Source organism: Tamandua tetradactyla, chromosome 23 (assembly GCF_023851605.1).
Source record: "Tamandua tetradactyla isolate mTamTet1 chromosome 23, mTamTet1.pri, whole genome shotgun sequence".
Classification (NCBI taxonomy): domain Eukaryota; kingdom Metazoa; phylum Chordata; class Mammalia; order Pilosa; family Myrmecophagidae; genus Tamandua; species Tamandua tetradactyla.
Window position 1 is genome coordinate 11296633 of NC_135349.1, and position 12225 is coordinate 11308857.

Below are 12225 nucleotides of genomic sequence, written 5' to 3' on the forward strand. Positions count from 1 at the left end.
GGTGGAAAGGGCTACTTCAGATTGGGTGGCCAGGGAGGATCTCTCTGAAGTGTTATTTACTGAATTATGACAAGCATAACAAGACTGTCAACAGAAAAGGGAAATGCTTCCAAGCAGAGGAAACAGCCATGGCACAAGTCCCATGTGAGGCTGGAAAGAACCTGGCTGGCTTAAGGAATGTTAAGGTAAGAGTGGATGGGAGAGTGGGAAAAAAGTCACAGAGGAAGGAAGAAGCCAGATTACATAAGGTCTTTTAGGCCATGGAGAGATTTTTGGATTTTATTACAAGTGTGATAGAAAGTCTTTGCAGTTTTTTTGTTTTTTTTTTAAACTAGGGAATAGTGAGGTCTGATTCACATTTTCAAAAGACCCCTCTGTTATGGGAAAAAGCGATTTAATGAAACAAGAAAGGAAGCAGGGAGACTAATTAGGAAGGTGTGTTTAGTAGTCCAGAAGGTGACAGTGGTTCGGACCAGGATGGTAACAGAAGAGATGGAGAGATTCAGGATACACAGTTTATTCAAAATAATTTTCTGATGGAGTGGATGGTAGCAGTGGGGAGCATTGGTAATGAAAATGGAGTACTCAAAGATAACTCCAAGGTTGGCTTGTTCAAACATTTATGGAGTTTGAAGACTGGGGAAGGCATCGGTTTTAGGAAGAGAGATAAAAAAGTTGATTTTGGATGAATAAACTGATGTCTGAAGTCTTCTAGAGTTCTCCTTTCCCTTACCTCCCACATCCACGCAGTCCTTATATTCAAAAATTTTAACTTCTAAATACCTAATCTCTATTCCTTCAACTTCATACTCATTGCCTCTGTCCTGATTCATGCCTCTCTCTTGCCTTAACTTTTACAAGCCTTCTACTATGAGTGAATTGGCGAAGAGCACTTTGGAGATAACAATGTACCTGTTCTCTCTCCTGCCTGCCACCTTTGTTGGGAGAACATACTTTATCCATATTTAACTTCAGGGTCTAGCATGATGCTGGGCAGAGCAGGCACTCAAAACATTTGATGAACTGAAAACATTACATAATCTCCCAGAAGAGAGAGGCCCCCATCTTGGGGTTCTATGAGGCCTCCACATAAACTGATGCAAAACCAAATAGATACGTATGGTCGAGTCCCAGAAACTGCCTTCCCGAAGACTGTGCTTATCTCTTTCTAATTGGTTTCAAACCAGTTTGATTCTCACTTTTATCTGGGAGTTAAGAAATGAAACTGGACAATAGCTAACATATATCACTACTCTTTTCCACCTTTCTTCCAAATCCCTCATATCCACACATTTTTGCAAGGATGTCACAGAAGAGGAGAAAAATTTCTCCATTTTACAAGAAACCTGAGGCACAGAATAAAATCCCTTAATTACTTTTTGATGGACATCGGAGCCTAGCCTAGATTAAGACAAGCCTTTCTCTTACCCCCCAAGTACAGTTTTGAACTGGAAGATATCCTAGTCTCCCATCTCTGTAAAATTGCTAGTTAGTACTCAGGTGTTCCTTGGGTTTTACCTCCACAATTGCAGATTTCTTTGGGTATGCTGCTACAAGGCCAAAGACTATTATCTCTCCCTCTTCAATCTATTATTCTCCAGTGCATGATACAGATTCATCTTGGGTCCAGGGAAGAGAAGCACCTTAGTCATTAGCCTCACAGGTCAAGGAAGACCAGGAGTCACAACCAGAAAGAAGAGAGAACTAAATAAGCAAGAATGTTTCAATAGGGGAAGTAAAAAGACAGAGGTCACTAATAGGAAAATCAAAATACTCCTTTCCAAAGGTTTCCAGCTGGAGAGTGCCTGGGAAGAAGAGTGGTACTGGCCGCGATAGCATGTAGCCAGAAACTTCCTGCTGCCCCCTCCCAAAATCATTTCTTCAAGGCACCCAGGCTCTTCAGGGCCTCCTGCGCCTGGGTCAGCTGCTGCTGCAGCCTCTGGCGGGTACTCTCATTGGAGGCCCGCTTCAGGAGGCCCTGCATTTCCTCCACGACAGCCCGGTAGCCAGGAGTGTTGTGGAAGAGCCGTACCGCCCGGTCCCCACAGGAGGCCAAAAACCGGCCAGTGATGTCAAAGGACAATTCAGTGATACACTCCCCATGGACCTGCTCAAAACATTCCTCCTCTTCACCCCGCCGGGTATTGTAGAGATGAATACTGCTGCCACTGGCCAAGGCCAAGACGTGGGCATCAGGGGAGAGTGCCAGGCGGCATGGCATGGTGCTCGCCTCTTCACAGCGGCCTGTCCTCAGTAAGTAGGGGTCCTGTTGCTTCTTGTATTCCACATCCGTGTGCCATAATTTCCACGTACCATCCTTGGAGACAGAGGCCATCCTGCAGCATGTAAAATTACAACTCTAGTTCCAAAACACCCTGGACGGGAGGGCCCTGGACAGCTGTAGGGGCTCCAGCTAGGAAGCCAACTGCACTGCTCTATCTACCTGCTGCTGAGGGCCAGGTACCCTACCTATTCAGGGCAGCTACACGATAAGGTCCCTGAGTTGGCAAGAGGGGTCGAGAGCCCACTGGTAAGAAATCAGAGAGGATTCACTCACCTCCTGGAGTCATTGGAGAAAGCGAAGAAGTGGACAGCTGCAGAGTGGCCCTTCAGTTCAAAGGCTCGCACAACCTCCTGGAAGTCTCCCTTTTTCCCAAAGCAGACTTCCCAAACTTTTACATCTGGGGTGAAGCCACATGAGGCTACAAACCTGCCAGACAACCCCAGATTGGTTTATGATTTAAAAATTGGGCATCTTGTTTCTCAAAACCCACTAAACCTCTTTCCCAAGAAAGTAAATAATGTCATATTTAAGTACACTGTGTTTTATAAAGGGCTTTTATATAGCAGGATCTCTGTTCATCCTCACAACCACTCAGTAAAATAGGTAGTACCTCTACCCCCAAACTTTTAAAAACCATAGCTGAAGAAACTGAAACTAAGGCGATGGGGCGACTTGCATGAAATCACATCACTTGGAAGTGGGAGAGGTGGAACCTCAACTGAAACCTCCTGATTCCACACTCTATTTGAAGTTCACTCTGTGTTCTGTCCTTGCCCCTCAACCCTAAACTTTCCTGATCCCAGGTGCCAAAGGCTCTCCTTCCTCACCTGCTACAAGGGGATATAGCAGCATGTGTATTGTTCATTTGGTTGGTGTTGATGGTAGACAGCACCTGGCCTTTCAGATTCCAGATGAGGACAGTCGTGTCACTAGAGGCAGTCATGATGAACTTCCCTGAAGGCAGTGGGGGAGTGAGTGATATGAGCTGGTGAGGACAACGACCTGACCAACCATCATTCTCTAAGGGACTCTTATTAAAGCCCCTGCTGCCCAAAGTATTCATGCTCCCCCTCCCAGGTCAAGGGTCACCACAGGTAAGGCCTTCTGTTGGCTGAAGTCTGTGGTTCTGACCTGCCTCCCTGGGAACTTGTTGTGGCTCCCAGGACTCTAGGGGTGCGGCACAGAGTCAGGTTATTTAGAGCCAGAGCCCTCTATCACATTGGGGCTGAGCATTAACTCTCAGTCAGCAAATACAACTGGGGTCATTCTCTCTTCTGCTTTAGGCACCCATCATCCAAATGCCTCTCACCTGTGTCAGCAATGCCAATGTTGACGATGGGTGCCTTGTGCTTTTTAGGGAAGTCCTCTGGAATGGCTGTGAAAGTGTAGCCCCCATCCTCTCGCTTGTTCATCTTGAAGACACGAAGGGTATCTCCATTGGCCAGCCATACGATGAAGGCTCTAGAGACAGGCAGCAGACAAGCCACTCACTCCTTTGGACATGGAGGCCTATGTGTACCATGTCCTATGCTAGAGTCTGAGGAAAACCAAGACCTCCTGTCATGCCCTACACCTTAGTCTTACAACTTAACCCCTTGGTTCAAAATCTCTTAAAACTCCGAAAATAGGAATCTCATAGTTCTAGTTTCCTTTAGTTTCACTCTAGAGTTTAGAAATCCATTTTGGCTTCCAAGAATATCTGGGAGCCAGGCTTTGGTACTTTCTGGGTAGGAAGAAATCTTTGCCTCCCTGCTTCCTTGCTGTGTAGCTGCATAGTCCTCCAGGAAGCAAAGTGCTCACACAACCTAGATGCACTCTTTCTGCCCTCCCAAGCAGAGGAGACCCCGGGTCCTTCTCACTACCTCAAACAGATATGGGAAGGATAGTAAGCCTGAGGCTGGACTTCTGCAGGAAAACCTGAGCTCCATCCTGTCCCACCTGCAGTCAGGACTGAAGCGCACCAGGGTGGCATGGTCCAGTTCCACATTGGCTCTCATGCTGCGGTGCTCCCGCTGCAGGAAGTCCTTGGTGCTCCAGATGCGGACAGTGCGATCATCAGCACAGGTGGCCAGGTACTTGCCATTGCTGCTAAAGTCCATGCAAGATATGTTCCCACTGTGGCTCTAGGGGAAGGGTTACAGGAAGTGTCAACAGGAACCCCTCAGGTAGATGTGGAAATCCAACCTGCAGCCATGACTCTGGGGCCCTGCTGTCTGGATTAAAAGCCAGCAGAGGGTGGGGTGAGATGAGAAGGGATGGGATAGGGCATCCCCACTGATTCTGGTCAGAGGCCAAGAGGTCTATAACATGCAGAGTACTAAAATGGAAAAGTGTGCACGGCTGTGTTTGTGCACGTGTGTTGTGTGCAGGTACCCACGTACCTTCAGTGCCGCAGCCAGGAGGCGGTGAGTGAAATTATGCTGTTGTGGCTTCTCCTTGCGAATCCGCTGATTCTGTTTCTGCTTCTTGGATCCCAGTGATTTGTCAAGTGGAAGTCCATTTGCTTTTTGTCCTATAAGGAAGGGCCATGTCATCCATCCAGTTCCTTGATGAGCATTTACTGACTACCTATGATTTGCCAGGCCAAGCGATGAACCAGATAGGGCCCCTGACCTCGAGAAGAGAGAGTGCATAACATGGATAAAAACAGAAGTCTGGGTTCTGGCTCTACCACTAAGTGATCCTGGGTAGGCTGCTTGTTGTTAATTCATATAGTACCTCGGTGGAAATTAAAAAATGGTGCCTCTTCTGGGTTGATGCACTTGGTGGGTACACAGTACAAACTCTGTAGGGAATAATGTGCACCACCCTAACTGGTAGCCTTGGCCTTGGGCAAGTTCCTTTTCCAGGCCTTAAATGAGCTAGTATCTACAAAGTGAGAAGTAGAGTACCCAATGCAGCCTTCAAAGCTCAAAGGAGTCCCAGAGAATACTTGGGGATAGGAATAAGGCAACATGTGTTGAGCACGTAGCCAGGGCAGGACAGCTGCCAGTCACTTTTGCATGAACTATCTGATTTCACTGAGAACCAAGCAAGGCACTAAAGCTGGCGTTTGTTAGATCTTAAGGTGTTCTACAGTTCCTACAGGGAAAAAAAACTCCTGGGCCTAGCATACAATGATGGCCTCTACCTGGCCTTGCTTAATCTCTCCAGCCTTGTCCCTCCTGTCCCCTCTCACATGAGTCAAATGGATTCCTTGCCTTCATCCTTCCTTGGTGTCTTTGAGAATGAGAACTCTTACACATCCGCCCTTCAAGACCCTACCTCACAGTTCCTGTCTCTCAAGTGAAGATTTCCTTGATACCCCTCTCCCCAAAAAAGCTGAGCTCCCTCCCTCCTGCTTCCTCAGTTTCTAGTATTGACCTCCTCTGTACAACTTAAATGTCAGCTGGTTTCTGTATTTTCTATACTTTATTTTCCCTGGCATCTTTAGATGCTCTCTCCCTTAACTGATGCTGGATTCCTTAAAGGAAGAGACTCTAGTCGCCTGCGACTCCCAAGAGCCTATTTATCACAGGGTAGAAGGTCCTCATTTGCAAATGTTGCTGCAGGTGCTGGAACTAGAGAGAAAGTGCTTACAAATGAATGTCATTTTCATCAGACAACCAACATGTGGCGCGCTTAAGAGTTTGCAGCGAACTCTTCTTTGCAATCCCGGGGACAAGGTGAGGCTCAGAGGTAAAGTGGCCCGGCCAGCGCCGAAGCCCTGTCCTAACAATCCCTACCCCAAGGGGGCCACCATGCCGACCGAGGCGGCACTTCGTCTCTGCAAGCGAAGCTTGTTTCACCGAAGGAGAAACTGAGGCCGGGAACACCGCGGGCCCAGCCGGCAGCTCGGACCACGGGGAGGCCGGGGACGGGGTCCCGCGGGTCGCCCCACCCGCCCATGCCCCACTCACCGGCGGGCCGGCCGCGCGAGTCCTTTTCCGTGCGCAGCCACCCCCGTGCTACCGCCGCCGTCGCCACCAGGGCCAGAAGCCCGAGCAACAGCGACAGCCCCATGAGCTCCGGCATCTGCGGCAACTCCATCTTGGCGGGGCCGCTGCCACCTCAGCCTCGGGCGACTCGGGCGCCTGCACGTCTCGGCGCGGCCGCGCACGCACGCGGGGGCGGGGCCCGGCCGTTGGGGCGGCCCGAGGGGCGTGGCCGGCCGTTGGGGCGGCCCGAGGGGCGGGGTCTAACCGTTCTGTGGGGTCCGACGGTTGAGGCTGTTTTGAGCAGGAAGGTATGGGGGGTTGGGGGTGGGTAGGGGTTGGGGGGAAGTTTCCAGCGAAGTCTGCAGGCCCCGCTCTGGCCTACCCTGGAGTAAGTTACCGCTAACCGTTTATTGAAAGCGTTATTACAGTGATCCCACTGGATCCTTTCCAGGAGGTCGGGCTGGGATTATTATTCCCGTTTAACCGGTGGGCAGGTCTTGTTATCTGGGCAGTTTCGATGGGCTTTTACTGTTGAGTGGGGACATAAGTGGTGACCGGGGCGTGAGGGGGCAATGCAGGAACTGGAGTGTGGGACAGCCTCTGCGGAGGCCAGAGGAGCAGGGCGGCAGGGGTGGGGTTGGAGGGCGGGGTTGGGGCGGAGCGGGGGCGGGGCGGGGCGGGGGCGGGCGGGGGCGGGCGGGGGTGGGCGCGAGCATCAGTGGCAAGTGAGGTTGGAAAGGTCTGGAGAGGGCCGTGAGGGCCAGCGAGAGGCAAACTGCATCTCGGAAATCCTCTGGATGGACTAGCGAGTGGAGACCAAAGGTGGTGGTTGCTAAGGATCTAGTTCGTGTCCTGGGCCTGGACTTGGGGACGGCCTGGGACGTGGAAAGGAAGTTGAAAAGGGCATTTGTAATAAAAAAAAAAACCAAAATAAAAGTTGTTTGTTTTTGAATAATAATAGATTCACAGCGAATGGGAAAAAATGCTCAGGGAATTCCAAGTGCCCTTCGCCAAGTTTCCCCGAATGGTAACATCTTGCATAGCTACAGTGCAATACAAAATCAAAACCAGGAAACTGACATCCATAAAACCTAGAGCTTATTCACGTTTCACCGGAAAAAGGAGCTATTCTGAAGGACTAGCTGATAGAATTTGGATCAGACCCCAGGACGGAAAGTAAGGAGACAGGAAGTTTGTGGAGTTCACAGGGGGCCCGGGTGGAGTGGAATGTTCCAGAGCAGGGGTGCTCTGCAGGCCTGGAGAGAGTGGAGGTGTCAGGGTTGGGGTTCCAGTTTCAAACCTTTCTGTTCCCGCGGAGGGCCTTCCCCTGATCGACAAGGCCTGCCAGACTGCAGAAGGACGCTGTGAGAGGGCAGGTTGCTGCAGAAGACATACCCACAATCTCGAGTGAGGAAACAGATCCAGTCAGAGAGCAAACAGAGCGGCCCCATTTCCTTCCCTTTTGTCCTTTGAGGGGAACTGGCATTGACTTGGCTGTGGGCAGTGGGGTGGGGAGGGCCTGGAGAGGGTGTCCGCAGCATCCTAGGACTTCTTTTCCCCTAATTTGCTATTTAGGATGGCAGGCCCAGCCATTGGCACCTTCTCTACCATCCAGAGACAGAGCAGCTCTTTTAAGAATTTCATTCACCAAGCATTTTTGGATAAGTGACATCTATTGATCCAGCAGCTTTGTGTTCTATTTAATCTCCTCGCATCCTCATCCCGCAGATTAGGAGATTGAGGCTCTAGGAAGTTAGGTGACTTTCCTGAGGTCACACAGGTGGCGAGTAAAGCTGGGGACAAATACAGGGATGTCTAGCTCCAACCTTTTGACCTGGAGGATGACGAGAAGCAAGAGTAACTGCTGTTTGCATCATCCTTGAGTTTGGTTGATCTTTACCGCAGCCTTTAAATACTGGTGATGTTATAAAATAACTTTTAATTTTTTAAACAAATGAAAAAAAGGTAGGTTCAAGGACTTTAAGTGATTTACCCAAGCTCAAGGAGTGAGCAAATGATAGGACCCAGAGTTGAACCAGTTCTACTGCCCTCCCAGAGCCATCCTCCTTCCACCGCGTCACTCTGGCTGTGGGAAGGTGTTGTCCAGTCCAGTTGGAAGCCAAAGCCAACACGTGGGAGGACAACGAATGACACAAAGCAGGGTTTGGGCAAGCTGGACACATCAGGAATGAAGAACATCCCGGCGGATTTTGAGGAGCCATGAGGGGTGGCTGTACCTGCCCAGGTGGGCATTTGGACAGGTGAAGTAGAACGTGGGAAGCCATGCCAGGTGGAAGCAAGGCATGAGTGAAGACATAGAGACAGATGTGATTCCTGTGTAGATAAGAGGGAACAGTGCTGTGTGGGACTTGGAGGTTATCCCCAGGGAAAAGATGAGATGGGAGATGGGAAGGTAGAGGGAGACAGAAAAACCTAGGTCTCCTTCATGGTGGGGATCGTGCTTCCCAAGGGCACGGTGGAATGACGTGTCCCTGGAACCATTGCTGATGTAGGACCCCTTGGAATGCGAGGGGAGGGAGGCTATGGAGAGAGATGAGGCTGGAGAACCTGCAGGCCTTTGAGTGTCTGTTCTGAAGTGTGGCCTTGTCAGAGGTGAGCAAGAGCCAAAGAAGTGATTGACACTCATGAGATCCAATTGGCATCAACAGGAGCCCTCCCCACCTCTGGCCTGTGTGTTTGGTGAAATGATACATTTCTACATTGTTTAACCAGCAGTTCTCAATTATTCTTAGACTCCTCCCCAGACCTGCTGAATCAAACTCTGGGGGTTGGGCCTAGCGATCTGTAGTTCAACAAGCCCTCCAGGTCACTCTGATGCTCTGTGTAGTGTGAGAACCACAGATTTAAGCTTATTTGAACCCCCAGAGGCACTTTTTTTTTTTTTTTTAACATGGGCAGGCACTGGGAATTGAACCCGGGTCCTCTGGCATGGCAGGCGAGCATTCTTGCCTGCTGAGCCACTGTGGCCCACCCCCAAGAGGCACATTTTGTTTGCAGCTCAGTGCCTCGATCACAGCGGTTTTGAAGCTTGGCTGCACTAAGCCCCACACCCCGGGATTCTGATCTAGTTGGTCCAGAGTGGACCTGGTCGTCAGGGCTTTAAAATCCCAGATTATTCAAATGCACGTTTCAGCAGCTGTAAGGGATACAAGAGGCTGATGCAAGACTGTAAGAGGTGATGTTGTGTTGGACCACGGCGGTGGCAGTGGCATAGATAGATGTCAAATTGCCAGGCTTCGGTAACAGAGACCGTGGGGCCTGGAGGTGGGGGAAGGGAAGAGCAGAAGATGACTGTTTTTTGCTTGCACCGTGTCTGGATGGTGGCACGCTTCCTGAGGTGGGCAGCACGGAGAGGGCCCGTGAGAGGTGGAGATGGCAAAACTGCAGCCTTGGGAATGACGACTTCTGTTTGGGCTCCATTAAGGTTAAGGGAGAGGCAGGTTGGCACATGGTCATGTGTTTCTGGAGAGGAAGTGGAGCAGATAGAGGAGGGGTCCTCAGCAGAGAGGCCAAAGGGGCTGGCACTGCTTGCTGTCAAGGGGAAGGGGAAGAGGGGCCGAGGGCCGAGGAAGGGTCAGCTGAGGACGAGGCTCCCACTGCAGGAACTGGGAAGCGAGGAGGAAGGCGACTACGGGCCAGAATTCCGGATTGGCAAAGAAGTGTGGTTCAAGAGGGAGGCTCAGGGGAAGGACCGAAAAACTGGCCTTGGATTTGACATTGAGGGGGTCAGAGGCGACCTCAGTGAAATCAGGGTCCACGCGAGGGTGAGACCTGGGTGGGAGGGAGGAGAGAGCGTAAGTGTAGCCACCTGTTAAGAGGCCTCTGGAGGGACAGTGGGTCGAGGGGAACTTCTCTGGCAGTGGTTGAGTCGGTGAAAACAGCAGAATACAAACTGCCAGGATTTTACCTTCCATTGAACCACTTCAAGCCTTTCTCCAGAACAGCAAGTAGTACTTCCAAGTCTGGTGCACCTGATACCTCCACAGCGGAAGTGGCTAAAAGCAGAGACCCTGGAGCCCGGTAATCTGGAGCAGTGGGGAGCCCTCTGAGCCACTCACTAACTGCGCATCCTTGGGCAAGTTACTTAACCTCTCTGTGCCTCAGCTTTTTCCAACTGAAAAATGGGACTAATTATTATAACTCTTAGATAGTGTTTCGTGCCAGGCATTCTTCTAAGTGCTTTGTATTTGAGGCGGATGTTGTAAGGACTGAATTACTAAACAAAACAACTTAGAGTAGTGCCTAGCACATAGTAAGCTCTAGATAAGTGTGCAATTATTTCGCTACTGTTATTATTATACATGGGGGGGGATGGAAAAAAACACCTGAAAGAGGACTCCGTCTGCTGTTTACATCCTGGGGATATCTCCAGAAGTTCTGAGATGTCAGTGAATGCACACTTACCAGGCTGATCCACCAAATGTCAGCTCCATGGAGAGAGGGACACCTTAGTGAACTCCCAGAGCAAATAAAGGTCCATGGCAGGCCCTCGATAAATATTTGTTAAATGATGAATGGAAGAATGAAGTATTAGGACCTTTGAGACATTCTACCCCAACTCCCCATCTGAAGTAAAAGTTCCCTCTAAGACATCCCAACCGCACAGGCATCCACCTGCTGTTTGCATACCCTGAGTTTTGGGAAGATCACTACCACCCAAGGCAGCGTGTTCCCTCCAAATGGTTCCAATGGATGCCTCTGTCACTTCTACTCCTTGGTCTCAGCTCTTCAAACTCAAGGTGGCAAACCTCTCTGAAACTTCTCCTGGCCCCAAAACCATCATTTACTTCCCTTCCTCAAACCTGATCGTGGCTTCCCGTGGACTCTAGGGACACACCCAGGTGTCCTAGTGTGGCCACCCTCATTTGGCCCCACTTTTATCTGCCACCACAATCCCACCCTCCCCACAGCCCATGGCATGATTATATCCCCCAGGGCAGCCCTGCCCGATCCTGCCTCCATGCCTTCTCCCTTGTCCTGACGTGCACTACAGCTTCTTCCTTCCTTCCTCCGTCTGGTGAGTCCCAAGTCATCCTTCAATGCCAGCTGGAACATCAGTGCCTCTGGGGAGGTCCTGGACCATGCATCCATTCAACCAGCATTTATTAGGCACCCAATGTATGCCAGGTAGTCTGCCAGGAAATGGGGGTGCTGTGGTGAGCAGAAGAGTCCCATTTCCAGCCCTCTTGGGTGGATCTCATGTTCTCCAGCCTGCTGGGGTTGAAGGAGGCAAGGTGAGAGGACTCCCCTCTCCAGGTGATCCAACTGGATTCTTTTTTCTGGAAATGTGGGATGGGGGGCGACATGGAGGGGCTGGATGAGGGAAAGGAGGAAGCGGCCTTGAAAGAGGAGCAAGGGTGAAGGGGCCCTTCTCACCAGCTCTGCGATATGCCTCCTGTGGCCTGCCTTTCTCTTTTAATTTTTGAATAGGCAATATAATCACATGGTTCAAAATTCAAAGGAAACAAAAGGGGATACAGTGGAAAATTTCCCTCTCACCCTGAACCCTGCCACTAGGTCTCCTCCCTGGAAGCAACAACTGTCAACATTTTCCTTGTGGACAAATGTCTATATTGATTCCTATCCTTTGCTGTTACAGATGATGCTGGAATAAATGACATTGTTCATAAATATGATTTTGCTCCCCTTTGAGTGTATCAATAGCATAAATTCCCAGCAGTAAAATTGTGTCCTTCCAGGGTACCCCCTTGTGATAGTTTAAAATGGTTATATACCCCCAGAAAAGCCTTGTTCTTTCCCTAATCCAGTCTTGTGGGGGCAGACCTTTTGTTTAGGGTGGAACCTCTTGATTTGGTTGTTTCCATGGAGATGGGACCCACCCAATTGTGGGTGTGATCTTTTGACTAGGTGGAGATGGGATTCTACCCATTCCAGGTGGTTCTTGATGACTTTACCTGAGTCCTTTAAAAGGGGAAACATTTTAGAGGAAGCTCAGATGCAGACATGCAGCCCAAGAGATAGTCGGGATGCTGGTAGAGCAGA

At 50.2% G+C, this 12225-nt stretch overlaps 1 protein-coding gene across 2 annotated transcripts; it reads right to left on the reverse strand.

The window, feature by feature from the left end:
* Positions 1-375: 375 nt before the first annotated feature.
* On the reverse strand, positions 376-6365 carry TBL2 (transducin beta like 2). Of its 2 annotated transcripts, XM_077140934.1 has the most exons (7): positions 6184-6365; positions 4666-4796; positions 4223-4407; positions 3594-3745; positions 3112-3238; positions 2558-2710; positions 376-2336 (listed from the first exon to the last, which is right to left on the reverse strand). In XM_077140934.1, the coding sequence occupies exons 1-7, from the start codon at positions 6311-6313 to the stop codon at positions 1874-1876; spliced, it is 1341 nt and encodes a 446-aa protein (XP_076997049.1). In that variant the 5' UTR covers positions 6314-6365; the 3' UTR covers positions 376-1873. The 2 variants fall into 2 exon arrangements, with proteins under 2 accessions (XP_076997049.1, XP_076997050.1); XM_077140935.1 differs by lacking the exons at positions 4666-4796; positions 6184-6365 and having other exon boundaries at positions 4246-4360.
* Positions 6366-12225: the final 5860 nt, after the last annotated feature.

What these genes read in the sequence shown, in the direction of transcription:
- TBL2 (XM_077140934.1), bottom strand. Translation starts at nt 6,313, where the DNA reads ATGGAGTTGCCGCAGATGCCGGAGCTCATGGGGCTGTCGCTGTTGCTC. An exon ending in CTCGCGCGGCCGGCCCGCCG is followed by an intron (nt 4,797 to 6,183) that starts GTGAGTGGGGCA and finishes CCTTCCTTATAG; the next exon opens with GACAAAAAGCAAATGGACTT. An exon ending in GCTATATCCCCTTGTAGCAG is followed by an intron (nt 2,711 to 3,111) that starts GTGAGGAAGGAG and finishes GTTGTCTGGCAG; the next exon opens with GTTTGTAGCCTCATGTGGCT.